The sequence below is a fragment of the Gallinula chloropus genome (genome assembly GCF_964237585.1).
Source record: "Gallinula chloropus genome assembly, chromosome: 6".
Lineage (NCBI taxonomy): Eukaryota > Metazoa > Chordata > Aves > Gruiformes > Rallidae > Gallinula > Gallinula chloropus.
Genome location: NC_140091.1, coordinates 20,798,235 through 20,818,595, shown reverse-complemented (window position 1 = coordinate 20,818,595; position 20,361 = coordinate 20,798,235). Strand labels below are relative to the sequence as shown.

General features: G+C 46.3%; 1 protein-coding gene across 4 annotated transcripts in view; it reads left to right on the top strand.

The window, feature by feature from the left end:
* Positions 1-20,361, top strand: part of RABGAP1L (RAB GTPase activating protein 1 like) — a gene marked incomplete at its 5' end in the record, with an annotated part of 256,452 nt that overhangs the window by 178,370 nt on the left and 57,721 nt on the right. For 2 of the 4 annotated variants that reach the window (XM_084266228.1, XM_084266226.1), the window contains 2 exons: positions 4,054-4,221; positions 11,961-12,089. In XM_084266228.1, coding sequence (XP_084122354.1) covers positions 4,054-4,221; positions 11,961-12,089 — 297 coding nt within the window. Of the gene's footprint in view, positions 1-4,053; positions 4,222-11,960; positions 12,090-18,190; positions 18,263-20,361 lie in introns of those variants that run through there. The other 2 variants (XM_084266225.1, XM_084266229.1) reach the window with 2 other exon arrangements.

The following is a 20,361-nucleotide window of genomic DNA, read 5'->3' as shown; positions in this document are numbered from 1 at the left end:
AGAAATCTGTAGTGCTTATGTAGGGTCGTACAACCATAGAATCTCCTGAAGAGCTGAAAAGGACCACTGAGTCTAACTTCTGGCTCACCATAGGGCCAGCCCAGTCACAGCATGGGACTGAGCGCATCGTCCAGATGCTTCTTGCCCTCAGCCCAGCTCAGTGCTGTGACCCCTTCTCTGGGGAGCCTGTGCCAGTGCCTGACCCTCCTCTCAGTAAAGAAGCTCACCTTAAAATTACGCGAAGTGGGCAGGTGGCCAGTTGGCACAGACAGTTGCCGTGGCTTGTTAAGCGTGCAGGTGACAAGGCTGTTATCTGGGACCTAACCCAGTACCAACAGCCGAAGCCAACGCATTTATGTTCAGGCTTTGTGTGCTCGTTTAAGTTCCACAGTGTGCCACACGTTCCTCTAACTCAGTGTATTTTGAATGGCTCCCCAAGAAGGTCCTTGGTATCTTGCTGCAGAATTCAGAAAACATAGGTGCCTTCAAGCCATGGTCCGTATGTTTTTATTTGCTAGGAGATGTGTTGCCAATAGCCGCTCCTTTCCGAGTCTGTGTGCCTCTGAGCAGGCCTTAACTGCACCGGTGCCGCTTGAGCAAGCACACATCCCATGGGCCAGAAACTAAGTACTCTACGTAGACTCTACAGCATGGAAATCAAAGCAATACGTGTTTACCCTGAGACTTTCTACTTTTAGGGTGCAAAAACTGCCTTTAGGGCCATTTTTAGTTTTATTGAATGAGGATGGAGAGGTTTCTGAGGATGGTAGGGAGCATAAAAAGTCTCAAGTGAGTGACAGTTCACTGTGTCGCTGTGGGGAAGGAGTTCCTGAAAAATGCAGAGCATTGGATTTCAGCTCATAATTAAGGAGGGGTTGTCATGCCTTGGGATTTTTTGGATTTGAGAGACCTCTTTTTAAACAAGAAATCCAGGCCTGATGGAAGAACTGTAACGATGGTAGTAGACCACATCTCTTGGGAAGCTAATCCTGTAGTTAATTTTCCTCATTCCTAAAAATATTTCTAACCTTAATTCATCTGGTTTTAGCCTCCAACTAGGAGATCCTATTATAACTTTCTAGAATTAAAGATTTTATTTAATAATCACTTCAAACCATTTTTCATAAGCCCAGACCATTACCCAAAATGAACTAAACCTGAATTTCTATAAGGATGAGAGTTAGCTATGAGCTTATTCAAGTCAGATTTATACAAGAAACAATTTAAGGCTTTTTACATGACTGGTGCTCTGAATTATCTGCCCTCTTGCCTGTTTCGCCCACAAGCCACCAGTGACTCTGCCCATTCAGCTCTCTGCTTCTAGTCACTTCTGTAACGTCCTTCTCAGTACATGCGGTATAGTGCTCTTGTTCCTTAATTTTTAATGTTCTGAGCCATGTTTTCATTCTTATGTGGAAGACAGAACCTGGCCATCACAATCTTCACTGTAACCTGAAGTTGGAATGAAACATGTGTTCGTTACAGTTTTCTTTTTGGGGGGCCGCAAGGATGATCCGATGGCTGAAGCACCTCTCCTACAAAGACAAGCTGAGAGAGTTGGGCTGGTTCAGCCTGGAGAAGAGAAGACTGTGGGGAGACCTCAGTGCCCCTTCCAGTCCCTGAAGGGACCTACAGGAAAGCTGGGAAGGGCTGTTTGTAAGGGCATAGAGTGACAGGATGAGAGGTGATGGGTTTAAACTAGAGCAGAGCAGGTTTAGATGAGACCTTAGGAAGAAGCTCTTCACTCTGAGGGTGGTGAGAGACTGGTACAGGCTGCCCAGGGAGGTGGTGGAGGCCCCATCCCTGGAGACATTCAGAGCCAGGCTTGATGGAGCTCTGAGTGACCTGATGTCCCTTCTCACTGCAGGGGTTGGACAAGTGGCCTTTGAAGGTCCCTGCCAACCTAACACAGTCTGGGATTCTGGGATTCTTAAGGGTTGTGCATGGCTTCCCTTGGAAAGGACCTCTGTCAACACCCCTGATTGCAGCCTAGACAGAATTGCCTCTGGGTCTTCTGTGGCCTTGTCCTTACAGAAGAAAGCGTGTTTCACAACCTGTGATACCTACGCCAGCTTTCAGAAGACCACCTGTCCAGTACTGCAGGTGCTTTAGCTGACTTAAACCCCAGGTTGCTAGAGGAAAAGTTGTTGAGACCTCAGTGGCATTGTCATCTGTCATCTTTGACCTATGACTTGTGCTTTAACCACTTTCCCACCTTGCTCACCATGAGCCAAGGGGACTATTTTTTGGTAATGGCATCCTTTTAAAAACAAGTAATTCTCATCCAAGAAATTGTACTTGTATCTGAAAGGAGGCCTCTGTGGGTGGTGTATCAGCCTGAGCCCAGTGAATTTCCTTTTTCTGTTTTTTTTTCTGCTTCCTGTGGTACTTACCTCAGTTTGCTCATGGGAAATGAAAATGATTTTCCTATTTTAGCTGCTTGTGAGCCTGTTTATTACTTCAGTTCAATGCCATGGTACAGATCTTACCTGGCCATTAGTAAAACTATTTTAAATTATATATTTTTTTTAATTTAAATTTTAAACTTTTTAGTATTTTAAATAAATACTTTTAATGTTTGCTCTTGCATGTGGGAGAAATGATGTTTAGGGCTTACATGCTCATTGGCAGGAGTGGTTGCGGTTGGCGTGTTTGAGATCCCTGAAGCTCCCCGCAGTATTTTGAATACAGAGGGCCTGCCAGTGCCCCTCTGTCTGTTAGAGGTGTGAGGAGCATCACTGCCCGCTCCGCTCGGAGACGTGTATCATTCCGTTACGCAGCCCATTTTCCTATTCAGAAACAAAGCGGCATCAAATCCCGCAGACCTGGGCGCGGAAGTACTGTCCACCCGGCTGTCTCTGCCCAGATGGCAGGGGCACCTGGCCCGCTCCCCGCACGCGAGCGATGGGAGGCAGTGTATGGCGTGACGTCATAGCATTTCCCTTACAAACGTGCGCTTGATTTCTAGAATCAAGTGGGCGTGCTGACATCATTCGTTCCCTGCCCATCTCCCCCGGATTTAGAAATGCCTCCTGAGAACAGAGCACTGGGAGTTATCGTTATTTAAATTATTTAATCCGATCCTGCAGGAGCTGTGCAAGGATGGGCTACAGCTTCTCGGCTTCTCAGCGGCTGCCTGTGGCTCTCTGCTCCCCAGCAGTCTGTCGCGCCGTCCTTGCTCCTCTCCCATTCATCATCTGGGAGGGATGAGGGTCTCCTGCCCGTCTCTGGGTTGCACCGAGCCTGTATTTGCATTATTCAGAAGCAGATCGAATGCAAGCCATTATATCGGCCGGCAGGCCGGTTTCTTCCTAACCATGGAACGTTAGAGGCTGCCGTTGAGGTAACCGTAATCCTGGGATTCAACAGCAAAAGCCATCACAGACGAATCTATTGAAGGTAGTCGGGGAGGGGGAGCTCGACTGTCCAGCCGCTCACTATTGGCTTCTTATTACGGCATTCTCCCCGGAGAGGCTCTCTGCATGCTCATTCACCCCCTCCTCCTCCTCCCAGCCCCCTCCTCGCCTACCCCTTCATTACTGATTCATGGCGAGAGGCGGCAGCGGCAGCCGCCACGCTCGTCACGAATCAGAGATTGCAATGAGCTCATCCTTTTCTCTGTGCAGCTTCAGAACTGCCCTGGCTCTATTGCTCTTGCTGCTGTCTGCTCGCACACTCATCCCCGCGCACTGAGCCCGGAAAGCTCTCCATTGCTTTTCTCCCAGCCCAGCTTCCCTGCACTAATTTTCTGCCATTTTCCTGCTTTTTTGGTTTGGGGGAGGGTTTTTTGAGGTGCATTTTTAGATCCATGCTCCCTTTGGTTTGTTTTTCGAATCTGCTTTGGACTCTGGCTGAGCCAGCACGGTGGAGCATATTTTTCCTTGATTCTTAGCAAAGATGCTTCTCCCTTTCTGAGAGACTGACGGGCGTTGCTGTAGGCGGCCATCTGAGCCCGTTTCAAAGATCCGAGGCTGGCTTTCCTCATCTCGCACTTTGTGAAATTGCAGTCCAAAGCCTATTCTTCTCACTCTGGATACTTACTACTTACTGCTCATGGAAGAAGGGGTACCTTGCAAGACCCCAGCTGCCAAGCTCACTCCGCCTGTCAAAAAGTCCCAGGACATGCATGACGAGAGAAGCAAGCTGGTGAATGAGTATGCGTGTCGGGTGCTGGAACTTCTGGGAATGGGGCATCGCCTATTTGTGCCTCGGCTGCTTGCGGTGAGATCACGTTTTCTTGACATTAATGCATTGCCGGTTTGCCATCTTCCCTCCCAAACCTGCTTCCTCCCAGGATTCCTGACACTAAATGCAGGTGTCATGTTTTTTTTTTCTTTGCCTCTCTGCTTCTTATAATCCAACTCCGAAGCACCGAGTCTTTCTTTTTGATGGTAACTCAGGAGGGGCTGGACCCCAATCCTGCTAATGGGGATCAGTGCCACTCCTTAACTGGCTGGAAGGGTTCACACCCAGGGCTGTGCTATAAAAAAAAAAAATAATCTTTCCTAAAACCATGAATGCTTTTGTTCTCAATCCTGTAACGTGCAATCTACTTCTGGATATCGATGTGAAGTGCATTAATGCTCAGCATTTCAAATCTCATACTTGTGACATCAAAGGGCTGTTTTAAACGTTGATAAAAAATATCAGGCCATGCTGATGTATGTTGGGTTTCTGCTGGTTCAGTGTTTGGTTTTGAAAAGGGAGGTTGAGGGTATGTGAAGTTTCAAAAGCATGTGTAGGATAATCTGGGAAATGCTCTGTCAGAGGTGGTATCCTTCTTAGCAAATGATGTCTGTACATGAAATGGCCTGCCAGTGCCGTGGCACGTTATGGCACAGAGAAGTACGCTTTTGTCGCTCCCGCTGCTGTGGGAAACACTTGAACCCATGGAACAGCAGCAAAAGCAGAGGTTGGGACCAAGCCCTAGCTGAGTCTGCTCAACTAAACCTGGCTGCAGCTCAGAGTTATGCCTGGTCAGCGGCCTTATACACCAGACCGTCATTTTGATGCGAAGTCAGCTCTTTGGTGATCCCATCCATTTTCTGGTGGATCAGGGCCCTTCCTTGTTGCCAGCCCCTGTGTGGGTCTGGGGGGGTTAAACACAGTGACCCAGCTTGTGTTTGTGTTGTGCTCACGAAACCTCACCGTGTTCTGTGGTGTGTCCTCGTAAGGGACCGTGTGCTTAAACATGTATTTGACATTACACAACGTTAAATAAAACCCAGCACAGCTTGGCCCTGCATTGTGGGGTCTCAGGTATCCCCAGAAACCCTCTGATCTCTAGCAAGGGCTGGATGAATTTGGATGCCTACAGTTACTTGTAGGATTGGGCGTAGTGCCTGTTGTAGGGACTGAGAGCGCGTGGTTGAGGCTGTTGTATGCATAAGCGTTGCTCCAGTTTACCTCCCAGCGTACCCAAAACGCCCAGCCTGCTGCTTTAGTGCTGACGGTCTCTTGGGCAAAGACTGCCAAATCATTCTGAGCTGGTTTGTGATGAGCTTGGAGGGAACCAGAGGCAAAACCACTCTACACACTTTTTCACTCGACTTAATCAGGCTTTGGATCTGGCCCTCCAGATGGGCAGTACCGGGAAATTTAGCGTACTTCACCCAGGCGGCTTAGCTTTGCTCAGTGGCATCATATTATTTATTAAAAAAAGGAAAAAAAGGAGGGGGAGAAAGGCAAAACGATACAAAAAATGCTTGTGTGATTAGAGAGTCTTGACTTGTGGAGTCAGTGTGATTTCCTGTCTGGTTTTATTAGCTAAATATACCTCTTCTGACATATATCCCTTCTGACACACTCCCCCCTTCCGCAGAGGAGGAGAGGCCGTGTTTCTATCAGTTCTTTAGAAAGGAGAAATCTCTGAGGACCAAGGATTTCTACTTTAATCTGAACCGAAGATACTTCAAAACCTGGGTGCTTTCTTAAATTTAAGATTCTTCTTATTTTTTATATGCATGAGGTTCTCCTGCTGTGGTTTTGGGAATAAATGCCCAGGAGGGGTGGAATATATGCCGTTGTAGTGTTATGTGAGAAATGTGATCTGTAACCTTTCCAGCAGCCTTAGAAATATTCCCATCACCTATTCACTGCATCAGCTAGCTGCAGCGATGGGCCAGTGAAACAGCACTAATTCTGTGTGGGTTTATCCCCTTCGGGCTGGCTGGGGGCGGATGATGAAGCTCGTAGATTTTGTGTTTGTGCTTATCCACGTTATTGTATGGCAGAATTAATGCTGCCTTTGTAAGTCTGGAGCTACATAGAAACATGGTTGGGGAAGCAGTGAGCAGAAGGATACTACTGGGTGCACATGAGATTACCGCCGTATTTACGGATTCCAACTCGCTGTGCACAAAACCAAAGCTGCTTGTTTTCCATAAGGCTTTTGTGGTTTACAGAGGGCACAGCTTTCATTTAGGAAAATCTGGTGTTGACTGTGTAGCTTTTGCAGCAAAGAGACGGACAGACACCACGCTGGCAAAAGGAGGGTCTTGCCATCCATCGAGATCTGTACAGGCTGGGCATGTGCAGGGTCCTGCGCCTCGGGAGGAATAACCCCCAGCTCCAGTGTACAGGTCAGGGGTGACCTGCTTGTAACAGCTCTCTGGAAAAAGCCCTGGGAGTGCTGGAGAACAACAGGCTGACCATGATCAGCGATGTGCCCTCATGGCCAAGAGAGCCAGTGGCATCCTGGGAGGTATCAAGAGAGGTGTGGGCAGCAAGTCAAGGGAGGTTCTCCTGCGCTTCTGCTCTCCATGGGTGAGGCCTTGTTGGGAATAGTGTGTGAGGTGCTGGGTTCCCTGAGTAAAGAAGGACAGGGAACTACTGGTGAGGGGACAAAAAAAGCATATGGAGATGCTGAGAGGACCAGAACATCTCTCTTATGGAGAGAGGCTGAGGAACTTGGGAATTTTTAGCCCAAAAAAAGAGAAGACTGAGGGGGATCTTCTCAATGCTGATAAATCCCTGAGGGGTGGAGTCAAGAGGATGGATCAGTCTGTGTTCAGTGGTGTCCAGGGACAGGACAGGAGGTGATGGGCACAAACTGGACTAGAGGAAGTTCCACTTAACCATAGAGAGGAACTTCATTCCTCAGAGGGTGGCAGAGCCCTGGGCCAGCTTGCCCAGAGAGGTCGGGGAGTCTCCATCTCTGGAGACATTCAGAGCCCGCAATCCTGGACACTGCCCTGTGCAGCCTGAGGGGATCCTGCTCTGGCAGGGGTTGGACTGGGTGATCTCCAGAGATCTCCCACCAGTCCGTGATTCTGTGATTTATTGTGCTAGAAGTATGAGCCAGTGTCACTGTAGCAGTGTAGCTTTACCCACCGAACTTTCCCAGATCTGGATCCCAAGTTTATCCACCCTCGTGCTCCTTGGCAGCCCAGAAGGTCAACTTCATCCTCTTGGAGTCATGGAAGTGCCATGAGGGCCGTGGCTCAGGGCAGTGTGATACAAAGTCATGCAACACCCGGCGCAGCGGTCGTGTTGCTACCAGTGGAAGGTTAGAAAGACTAGCTCTCATGCCTTGATTTTACGTTGCATCATCTTAAAAGAACTTAAAAACACATCTGTGTGTGTAACATTAAATGTTCTGTTCTGAAAAGTTAGCATGAGGATAACTGGAAACCTTTTGAATTTACCAGTAGCAAATGAAATAGTGGAGTAGGGTATGGGCAGATGTAGAGTAGAGGTGAGTATGGCCAGATTCTCTGCAGCTTTCTCCTTCTTGTACCTGACACATCTGCATTAACATCTAAAACAGGCAATTTTAAAACTGGGGTAAAGTAGAAATCACAAATATGCATACCCAATACATAGGCTTCAGTGGAAGTTAGTAATGTGCGTGGAGGAGGAACAACTACGTTGAGGAAGCGTAGGGTGGTTGACCGAAAATTTCTTCTGCTGTCTTGAGTTCCCAGGTGGGAATGGGAGTTTAAGTTGATAAAGTAATAAATGAGACTGCAGAATTAATAATTGAAGACAGAGAAATTAAATTAAAGAAAAATGCTGAGGCTTTGTCCGTTGCCTTAATCACAGTTTCCTAAATATTTTTGGCAGGGGAAGTAGTAATAGTAACATTATTTACTTGAATAATGTTAATTTTGATTATTTTTTCAAGTCTCAAATTCAGCTCCTTTTTTTTTTTTTCCCAAGCTTTTCCATTTTTCCAGAACTTTGCCTTTAGATTTGAAAACTTTGGTAGTACTTGTGGGAAAGGGATTTTTCTTAGTTTCAACTCATCCTTAGAAGATCATTTAATGAATATATTATATTCATAAATCTAGGTATTTTATGAATATGTATGAGTATATTGAAATACCTAAGCAACATGGGAAGAACATTCGAGGGCATATGTAGTCAAACCCTAAAAGGGAAGCTGAGTCTTCTGGTCTCTTTGAGGTTCTGCTTTTCCCTTGTTTTAAAAATACCGTTTCACCTAAAATATGATTATTTGAAGATTCCATTTAAAAGAATAAAAACTTCCCTGAAGTCCTCAAAGTGCATCAAAAACACCACGCACCTGCCAAACTTCAGTTACCAGATCATTAAACTTGGGGATGGTTTAGTGAAATAAGTTGTTCATGAGTTCCACAAGCCAAGTGACGCGAACCAATGGATTTACAAATCTCTGCCTGTCAAACACGCTGAAAAGTCTTTATGATTTATTGATTAAAATCACAACATGTCAAGAATTTGAATCTCAGGATGGCAATATTGCTGGTTTTCAGTATTTTTTGGTACCACGTCTACCCGCCCACACGCGCACCCGCTGGGTTTCTGTTAACCCAAAGTACCCAATGAGGTCACTTTGCAGAAAATATAAACTATGCACCCCAGTTATTGTTGCTCCCAAAACATTTCTCTGATTTTTTTTTTCATCAACGAATTATTGTAATGACCTAAAAATAGAAAGAGCCGAACAGAATAGGCCCTACTGCTCATCAGCTTGTGCAGTGCAGTGGTTTATAATTCCCCATAACTATAATCTTAGCTCAGCAAACCCTATCATGTAAGCTCTTTATTTCCACAGCAACACCATTATTCTTACGGGATTTTCATTCCCCAAAAATTTTCAGGCTTGAGACTTCAGAATTCTCAGTAGTTAGAATTTTATGAGACTTAATTTGTTTGGGGGCTGGTAAAATATTATTATAGCAGAAGCCTGTGAGAATTAACTCTAACTCTAAATAGTTTACATGTAATTGCTGTTTTTCCAACATTCTTTCCTCCCTCTTTTTTTTGGTATTTATTTATAAATGAAGAGCCATGGACGTAATGGGTAGGTATGGCCACTTTTCTAAAGTTTGCCAGGGTAACTTAATTGTTGTTTATTACATATTTTTAGTGGGGTTTATTTTTTCCTCCTCTCGATTTCTAAAATACATTCCAAAACACTCAGTGCATTAGGTTAAGTAAAAGAAATTAAATACAAAATTAAAATTAAAATCTCCAGCCTGGACCTTTAGGAAGAGGACTCATTGAAATTAGTGTGGCTCATCTCCTAACAAAATGCTGAAACAGCAGAAACAGCAGCAAAATGGGTTTTACAGGCTGGCTGGCATCCCTTTCTCCTGGGGTCAGTGCTGTGGTGGGGGCCAGGTTTTGGAGGAGGGTGGAGAGTCCATAAGAGCGTGAGGAAGAGGAGGGGAGTGGAGGTGCCGGAGAGCTCGTCCCCAAAGAAGGCAAATTTGCAGTGTCCCAGGGAAATCTGGTTGAATTGTACAGCAGTCCTTGCTGTACAGTTTCTCGGGGAGAAATCTCTTCCCAGTAAGCTGGTTGTCAATCCCATTACTGGTGTTTGACCAGCGTTACCCTGGGGTGAACTCTCCCCGGAGGGGCTGGGCTGTCAGCATGGGCTGTGGGCATGATGCTCTGTGCAGCCGGGCTGTGGCCACCGTGCTCTGCGGCCTAAATCCAGCCCCGAGGGGGTATGAAACAGTGTGGCAAAAGTGTCTATAACCTCAGTAAAACTTGTCCAGGAGAAAGAAATACAGTGTTAGGAGGAGGAAGTGGATGTGTTGGCTGTAGCTGCGTTCAGAAGCGGGGCTGATTCATTAGATAGCCGTCTGCACTGACTTTCTGTCAACACTACACGGGTCTTGTCTGATTGAGTCTCCGCCAGAGAGTCCTTCTGCCAAATTTTTGTGGACAGAATCAGATGTGATAGTTTGTAAAGCTGAATGTTTCTCATCAGCATCCTGGCGGCACCTTTTCTTGTGTCCCTGCAGCGCTGACCCAGCAGCTTCCTTAGCTGCCAGTGAAGGGAGGATCAAATAGGTCTTGAGAGAACTCTGAGGGGTTTGATGACAGAAAGCTGTCTGCCATAAAAATGCCGCAGTCATGGGGAAGGGGATCTGCTGAAGTTGTATTCGGAGTTTTCTCACTCTTTTCTTGTGATTAATGTAGCTAAAATGTAGCTGTCTGACAAGGGAGGGGATGCTCTGGGGAGACCCCCCTGCAGTGCTGCATCTGGATCAGGGCTCCAGGACAAGGAGGACATGGAGATGCTGGAGCAAGTCCAGAGGAGGCCATGGAGAAGATCTGAGGGCTGAAGCACCTCTGCTCTGGACACAGGCCAGGACAGCTGGGCTGGTTCAGTCTGCAGAAGAGAAGGCTGCTTCTGTGGAGGCCTCCGAGCCCCTTCCAGTCCCTCGAGGGGCTGAGAATATAGTTAAGAATCAAACTTGGAAACTATGTATATGCAGTATATCTGCTGCCTATAACAAGGCAGAACCTGAGAAATGACCAGTTATTGCTCAGTCTTCAGGTGGCTGAAGACCCCTTGTTCCTCTGAGAAGCTGGATGCTGACCACCTGGCGGTCTTGTAACTAGACACCAGGGTCTCCTTCATTACTGGAATTACCCAGACTCATCGCTCCAATGGAGAACATCCACGTGCTGCCACCCATGGACTCATGGAAGAGCTCTCAGTCTGGCCGTGTTGTCCGTGCCCGGGCCGGGCAAGGTTTCCCATGCCGATGAGAAAGGGGAGGATGTGCACATGAACATGTTGGTGTGGTGCTGGGGGCATTAATTCAGCAGTTACCTCACCCTGTGCTGTTGTAAGAACCCCACGATACATAGTGGTGGTCTCTGTGATGATACTCTGGACATTGACACATTTTTGTTTGCTTTTCCTGGGTTAAAGATCTTGAAATTCCTATTTGTGAGATGCCATCCTACATATTTTCTCTAGACATACAGTTTCTGTGAGCCTTTGAAAGGAACTGTCCCAGGGCTTGCTGGTTCAGCTCTCTGCAGTCTCTTGGTGGAAAGGCGGCCGCTAATACATTGTCCCTGTGACTCATACTATCCTGTCCACAGCAGAACTGGATTAACGTTGAGTGTTGAACGTTTTCTGACCTGTTGGGCTTGATACCACAACTGAGAGGTGCAGTATCATGCAAGATGTAGAAATAAGCATGTAAAACATTTTCTGGCACAGTGTTCTTTGAGAAATTGTGTCACAGACTCCTGCACATCGACTTGCTGCTGCCTCTTCTGAGTCATCTGCATCTCTGCTTCTGCTGTTCACGTCTGCAACCATCTATATATTTGAGTACATTGTCTTTTTGGGGGCAGCAGTGCACGAATCGGCTGCAGCTTAATGCATGGGCTCTCAAGAAAATACCAAAAATTCTCTGAGTTTTTTGTTGTTTGCTGGGGTTTTGGTTTTTTCCTTGCCCGGTGACATCTTGACAGGGCTGAGCTTTCTCACCCTGCAAGTATTGAAGGATAAAATATGTTTAGGCATCAGAGTCCTGTGATTGCTGTGCTGCTCTGCACAGATAGCCTGTAGCCTCCCTTTTGTTTTATGAGATACAGGTTAGAGAGCTGATGTCAAGGAGGATGTTTTGAGCTCATATGAATATCGGTGGGTTGGAATACGGTCAGTAAAAGAATGTCCCTGCGTCGTCTCAGTGTTTACAATGGTTCCCTGTGTTTAATTGCAGACCTCAAAAGAAGACCTTCTGCAAGCTGATTTCGAAGGGGCTTTAAAATTCTTCAGGGTTCAGTTGCCCAAGAGGTACCGAGCTGAAGAGAACGCCAGGAGACTGATGGAACAAGCCTGTAACATCAAGGTAAGGCTGACCTGCGTCTCTTCCCATTCCCCAAGGTCTCCACAGGAAGAAGAGCAGCAGTAGCACATGGAAAGTAGTGAAATCAGTCGTTTATTACTTTTCATGCCTGTTTGTATATTTCTAGACGTGTATATATGCTCTTTATTTAAAGAAGGTAAAAGCTCTGAGCGCTTCCCTCTTTGCCTGATGATTCAAATAGGAAACTGAGGCAGGACCAAATGAACTGAGTTATCAGAACTCACTAATTCATGAACCAGTTTATAAACAGTTATTACATTAAACCAATTAATCGAAGGTGTGATAATGATGCAACCAAAGGTCGGGTATGACTTCTTTGCTGAGCTCTGCTGTATAATTCAGTTGTAGGGGGTTAGAAACTTCGTTTCGTTTGTATGTCAAAGATTATCGTTTTATTTTATAACCTATCCAAGACCGTGCTGTCAAAAGCCAGGCATCTGGACCACAAGTGTTGGGCTTGTAAGGAGTGATGGCAAATCAGAGGAACCTGACTGTCACTTCTTGATGTAAGTGGCCTCAGAGGTTTGGGAAGCTGTCATTTGAAAGGGCTGCTGTTTTTTCTGGGATGGTTTTGTTGCAGTATGCATACCTAGGGATGGGTTTAACATTTTGTCTTCAAAGAAAAGTGGGTTTAGTGTTTCTTGGAGTGGGGGAGCACTGATGGGAAATATGCGTTTGTGGACCAAAAATGGGCTGACAACATCCAATCAGTAGCTCTGCTACTGAAAGAGAGTATTGGTGAGTTAAAGACCTCAGTCTGGTGTTCAGTGTTTGGTCCTCTGCTCAGTTTCCGTGCGATGCATTGTGTGCCACGTGACGATACTTCTCATTAACGCGTTGGTTGGTACTGGGTACGTGTGCACGAGGGGGGTTTTGCAGGGAAAGTATTTTGTGATGCATTTAAGGCAAACGGTCAGTGCCTGTACAGGTTCTGCATGTGGGGCCTTCAGAATCATAGAATCACCTGGGTTGGAAGAGACCCTGAAGATCACCAAGTCCAAGCACAGCCTAACCCTGCCTGTCCCACCTCTAGACCATGTCCTTAAGCACTTCATCCACACACCTTTTAAATCCCTCCAGGGATGGTGCCCCCACCACCTCCCTGGGCAGCCTGTTCCAGTGCCTGACAATGCTTTCAGTACAGAAATTCTCTCTGATATCTGACCTAAATCTCCCCTGGGGCAATTTTAAGCCATTTCCTCTCCGCCTGTTGCTTGTCACCCCAGAGAAAAGACCAACCCTAACATCTCTGCAACCACCTTGAAGGTAGTTGTAGATAGTGGTGAGGTCTCCCCTCAGCCTCCTTTAAAAACCCCCAGCTCCCTCAGCCGCTCCTCACAGGACTTGTGCTCCAGACCCTAAAAAGCAGAGGCCCTAAAAGCCCTTTAAAAGCAGAGGGTAAGATTCTAAACTCTTTGTTGACATGAATGGGAAGGCAGCTGAAGGATTTGACAGTGAATCGGCTGCCTGTGCAGGATTTCCCACATCTGTAAGAGAGAAGTGAGGATGAGTGCAGCAGACATGGAGCCAAAGCACTCTCCTGCGTGTTGTGAAAGTACGTGAGGATTAGAAGGAATTTTGGGAATGGAGAGAGAAGTCAGGGCTGAAACCTGGGATTATCAGGGATGGGGAGAAGTAGAAGGTGCAAATTACCTTCTGGTCTGTTAGTAAACACCTTGCCCTTGTAAGGAGTATAGTTGCATGTCAGGTTCTGCTCACTAGAAGGTGCAAATTACCTTCTGGTCTGTTAGTAAACACCTCACCCTTGTAAGGAGTATAGTTGCGTGTCAGGTTCTGCTCACTCACTGGGCGTGCAACTGGTTCCTTGTTCAGGTAGAACACACAGGAGCAGAGCTAAACCGTGACCTCACAGACTTTTGGTAGTGAAGCTTGGAACAGCCATGATCCTGGAGAGGAGTGCTCTCAATGCCAGGGCCGTTTCCTTCAGGTTGGTGTCAGGGTTGATCGATCTAACCAGAGGAGACTCTGAACATGGCTGGTGTACTTACAGCAGGGAAGATGTGAGACTTGGGGAACTTAATGTGAGGAAACTCAGTGCAAGGCCTTACTGGAGTGGAGGCTGATACTTTAAATTAATCACTCCTTGCTTGCTCACAGTCCTGGCAGAAATGCCATTCAGACTGGTCACCACGAGCTCACCAACACCAAGGCTTTATCTGGCTTAGGTCACTTGTGTGTGGCTACAAAGACCTCACTGTGACTCTTGGTTTCCTCCTGATTGATGACAATAAACTGGCTTTTAGACAATTTTTTTGGTACTCTGTAGGAGTCAAACAGGTCTCACGAGGCTCAATGGCTTCAGCCTGTCATTGCTGTAGCATTTCTTCTAGAACTTTTGCGTGCAGACGCTTCAGTTGAGGCTTCTTTCAGACCAGCCTTAGGACTTGCATTACGCGTCCCTACTGAGCGAGGGCAGGATGCCTTAACTCTGCTAACTCCATGTCCACCTTAAATTAAAACACACAATGGTTGATCTGACTTCATGTTCCCAGTTTTTATTTATTTGGATCAACTTTTCTCACTTTTGCCAACTGGAATGTCCTTAGAAACCCAAATCTGAATCACGAGAATGTAACCTCTGCCTGGAGATGGGGGGATCTTTTTGGCTCGGCAGGAAAGGAAACGAGCTCATAATGAAGGAGGTGATCAGGAGTAATCAGCAGGGGTTTATGAAGAGTAAATTATGCTTAGCCAACCTGCTGGCCTTCTGTGATGAGAGAACCACCTTTGTGGATGTGGGAGCTGAGGATATTGTTTATCTCAAGTACAGCAAGTGCAGACAGTGTCTCTGATAACATCTTTACAAACTGCTAGATAAGCCGACAGTGAGGTGGATCAAAATCTGGTTGAATAGCTGGGTTCAAAGGGTTGTAATGGGCAGCAGGATGTCCAGTTGGAGGCCAACTTGGTAGTCTTGTACCTCAGAGGTTGATACAGTATCAATACTGCTCAGCCTCTTGATTGATGACCTAAATGATAGAGTAGAGAGTATCCTCAGCCAGTCTGCGGGTGACACTAAGCTGGGAGGAGTGACTGATAGACAGGATGGGTGTGTTGGTGTCTGGAGAAACCTTGACTGGATGGAGAAACAGGCTAGAGGGACTCATGAAGTTCAGCAGCAGGAAGTGCAAGGTCCTGCAGCTGTGAGGAACACCCCATACACCAGTGCTCGCTGGAGCCAGCCAGCTAGGAACTGGCTCATCAGAAAAGGACACAAGGATCCTGTGGACACCAAGGTGGAACGTGAGCCAGCGGTGAGCCCTTGCTGAAAGAAGACCAGCGGTATCCTGGGCTGCACTGGGGGGAATGTTGCCAGCAGGCCAGTGATCCTTCTCCTCTTCTTAGCACTGCTGAGACATACCTGGAGTACTGCGTCCGGGCCTGGTCTCCCCAAGACAAGACATAGCTACAATGGTGAGAGTCTGGTGAAGGGCCGGCAAGATGATTAAGGGACTGGAGCATCTCCTGTAAGGTGAGGCTGAGGGAGCCTGGAGCAGAGAAGGCTCCTGGGGACCTTAGGTAAATACTCAGTAAGTATATTCCTAAGAATAGGAAGCCAGACTCTGCTCAGTTTTGTCCAGTGAACAAACAATAAGCAGTGGGCACAGAATGTAATAAAACAATCTGTGTTTAAAGATATGTTTATTTAGTAACCCCAGGCGTGGTCGAACACGGGAACAGGGTGGTGCCTAAGGAGGTTTCGGAACCTCCATCCGCAGAGATAACTCAAAACACAACTGGCCCCGAGCAACCTGCTGCAGTTAACCCTGCTCTGAGGGGCAGTTTACACAAAAGGTTCTCCAGAGGTCCCTTCCAACCTCAACTATTCCATGATTCTGTACTTAGATATTATAATAATGGTATTTGTTTACAAACAGGAGCTAATAATTACAGGAGATGACATGCTCAAAGAAGAAATTATAGTCTTGATAATAATCCCTCTAAGAGGTCCCAGGGAATGCCAACAACTACAACTACAAGAGTAGTAGTCTGTCTTATTGAATGCAGCAAAACTTTTCCTTTCAAAAAAAGACCCTTAAACATGTGGTTTTTTAATTGTTCTGCTGTAGGAATGAGGCACCGTGTGTCTCTCAGCTGCTTCTTAATCCTGGCTTGGTATTTGTAGACTAAACACAAGATGTTTTTGGAGTAAGTGTGGCACACTGAGTGCCAGGGAGCAGTTTCCTTCAGGCTTCTGAGGCATTAAAAACATGAACATAGATTCTCAGTGTGGTCAGGTCTGGCTGTACCTTTTCCAGCATTTCTTTCCATTTGTTCCTACGTTATTGCAAAACAAACCAGGAGCTTAATGTGAATTAAACATCCACCTCACCTTGCTGCTCTTACTTTTCTGATACTGTTCTGAAGAAGGCAAGTGAAAAAGTGCCTGGTGGTGTTTTCTCCTTAACTTCATGACTTTTAAGTGCAGCTCATGAGCTCAGGACCTAACTCTTGGTTTTTGAAGGGGCTGCGTTGGAAAGAGTTTTTAAAACAAGAATTAACATCGATCTCTCCTTTGGAGACAGTTCTGTAAATACAAAGGGAAAAAGCTCCTATTAATTGAAAAATTTATATAAAATGCAGTAAAGAACATCTCATTCAGTTAAAGATCCCTCTCTGAAGACTTGTCAGGTCTGAATTTCGATCGTTTACAGAGTCTGCGGGATAAGAAATGACAGCAGTAATTCCCAGTGGGTGATTGTTCAGTTGTATTCCATGGTTCAGGCATGGCTTGAACTAATCAGAATCACAGAATCACAAGGTTGGAAAACACCTTTGAGATCATCGAGTCCAACCGTTCCTGTCCTGTGCTAAACCATATCCCTGAGCACCTCATCTACCCGTCTGTTAAACACACCCAGGGTGGTGACTCAGCCCCCTCCCTGGGCAGCCTGTTCCAGTGCCCCATAACCCTTTCAGGAAAGGACTTTTTCCTAATGCCCTGGTGCAGCTTGAGCTCATTCTCCCTTGTCCTGTCACCTGGCTGAAGAAACCATCGCCCACCTCTCTGCACCCTCATGTCAGGTCAGTGTAGGCAGTGATAAGGTCTCTCCTCAGCCTCCTCTTCTCCTGGCTGAACACCCCAGGTCCCTCAGCCGCTCCTCATAGGATTTGCCCTCCAGCCCCTTCCCCAGCCTGGTTGCCCTTCTCTGGACACAACACATACTATGAAATTACGTGGCCTATGAATCTTCCCGTAGTGGTTGTCGTATGCATGTTACATGCTGATAGCCAAAGGTAGGGGCCTGTTAATACCTGGCTGGTGGATCACAGCCAATGCTTGCACTATACGAGCTGTATTCAGATGGAAGAGACTCAACCTGTGAAGGCATCTGCTGGGACCCTTCGGGCAGATAAAGCCTGACAGTAGGCACATTTCCCAGCTCAGAAACAGTCAGACAGACATAAAGACATAAATTCTTAGAGCAGGGTGTCAGATGCTAACTTAAGGGTTAATGAAATTTCATAAAAGATGAAAATTTGGAGGTAATGAATGGAGGATTGTCCTCCTTCGCTTCCAGTTGGTTTTCTAAGCTACAGTGACTGTACCTTTCATTTTGTGATGGCTTTTACAGAGGGAGGGGCATGTTCGTCAACAACAATTATGGTTCAGGAACAATCATTTGCTACCTGACCTGAGCAGGCTGTGTACTGTGTCTCTGGAATAAGGAATTCCCTTCATTTCACAGAATGATTGCCACTGCTTTTTGTACTCGTGCTTTTGAGGGGGCGTGTGTTTCCAATTCTTCTCTCTTTGCAAGGGATTTCAGAGGTTTTTCTGTCTCTGGAAACCCAATTTGATAAATGAATGAAGGAATGAATGAATGAATAAAGAGCCTATTCTAGATTAATGAAGGTTAAACTTAATGACACTGTTGTATCAAAACATCCAACTCGTGCATACTCGCTGAATCTGCCTCAGTTGCCTTCTGCATCTCATAATGCAGTTTCTCTTGCACAGATGTGTGTAGGTCCTAAAGGAGTTGTTCTGTCCTTATGTTTTACTGTAGGAAGCCTGTCACCTCTGTCACGCAGCTCCAGTCAGCCGAGTCGCAGAATAGAGGAAAGTAAAGTCTCATTGGGAGATTATCTCCACGTGAGATTTCCTGGTTTTACATGGTCCAGGGATTACAGTGAGTCCTTTCCTCATATTTTGTCATCATCAGTGGCAGGAAGGATCTGGTATGTTGAAGTCCTTCTAAGAGAAGCCTATTCTAACCCATGTAGATATCCTCCCTTGCTGAAGGACCTCAGGCTCCCCATCAGACCCAGCGGTGTTACAGGGTTGAGAGAAGCCAATGGCCTGGAGAAAAAAAATACGTCTTTTTCAACACAAAGCCACACATTTTTGTCACCTGTCACTCTACCAACAAAGTTCCTGGTGCCTCCTGCGCACATCCCCATGGTGATTTGCACCAGGACCCTCCTGTGGCTTGCAGAGAATAGCTTTGCTAGCAGAGTCAAAACAGAAAAGGCAAAGGAGGCAGGAGCTGTGTGAAGCTTTGGCTCATCTCTGAATTACTCTTTGTGTAGTTTTAAAAGATATTTACTTTAATAATGCTGCTATTTAAATGTTTGGAGGCTCACACCTTACTGCTGCAGGTGAATTACTTGATTCGCACCTCCATTGCTGGTTTCTCTGTAAGGAAATGGTGCAGGCGTGGTTTGATGGGGAATTATGTCTCGATGTGTGTGAGTGTCAGTGGAAAGGGGTAAAAACAGCTCACTTGCTGGCGCCCTTCACCGTAGTGCATCCTCTCTCCTTGTATTTATACATACGTATGTGAATTGATCTAGATACTCGGGGTTTTCAGTATGGTGAGAGGGGGTAAAACAACCAACAAGCAAAGGAGATAACTGCAGAAAGGCCCTGAAACTGCAGGAGCCTTTTATTCCTTTGGTCCTACTAGCAATGTATCTAATTAATCTTCCAACATAAAGGACAGGGGAAAAAATTGCTCATCTATCAACTTCTCGAGAAAAGGCCAAACCAAATTGAAAAGAATTGTGTTTAGATCTATAGAAAACCCTGCTGTGCCCACCTGCAAGTTCTTATTAAAAGTCAATGATCAATTCCACTTACTGTGGCCGTACCGTTATCTCCCAAGTCCAGGATCCCATTGTCATCGTACAGGAGGGTCATGTTTTTTAATGCCTCCTCTGGCTTCAGGTTCCTTCTTTCTACTTGGCTTTGGGGTGTGGTACAGCACAATGAACTGGCACCTGAAAATCAGACCGAAGTGCCTGCAGCAGAATCGGACGTTCAGGATTGCTGTTGGCTGGGTAATAAGCACTAACAATCTAGAAGAGGCCATGCATTTCAGAAAACCAGCTTCAGCCATGAAATACTTGTTTGAACTCCCCATCTCTGGTTTTCCCATCGGCAGACACATTGCCTGGCAGTGAGGTTGTGTTTTCACAGTGTTTATCTGTTCGGTTGTGTTAGTTTGGGTTGCTTTTTTTCCATTTGTGCTGAGCTGACGTTGTAAATGATCACAGGTGTACTGTTAACTTTTATCAGCAGGGAAGGAATGTGGTTTTGAGACTAACAATCGCATCTTAACCATCTAAAGAAGCTTCACAGCCTGACTACAAATGTTTTGGTGTCCTTGTAGTAGTCGCTTTTGTGTGCGTGTGCTCCTGTGATGGCCTCAACAAGAACACTGCTGAGGGAAAGAATCTTTAAAGAACTATAAAATTTTGAGTTGGACAACTCAATGGAAATACTTGTTGTCAGTGTCACGGCACACAGCATGGTGACATTTGCCCTCTGTATCAGCAGCTGAATTCAGCATGGTGACATCTGAGAGCTGGTCCATGGTCCAGAAGTTCACCTAAACTTGTCCATCTTCATGCTGTCAGGAGTCAGAGCTTTCCAGGATGACAGATCAATAGAATAATAAAATGGTTTGGGTTGGAAGGAACCTTAGAGATCATCTAGTTCCACCCCCCGGCCATGAGCAGGGACATCCCCCACCAGCCCAGGGTGCCCCAAACACCATCCAACCTGGCCTTGAGCCCTGCCAGGGATCATGGGGCAGCCCCAGCTTCTCTGGACATCCTGTGCCAGGGCCTTTCCCCATCCCCAGGAAGGATTTCTTCTTTATATCTAGTCTAAATCAGAACTGAAGGAGGAAAGCATACTCAGAGGGTCTTTTGGCTTAAGCTCCCCAAATCTGGCACCTTCATCCTGGATGAAGAACAGTTCCTTTCCATCCTTTACTCTGAAAAT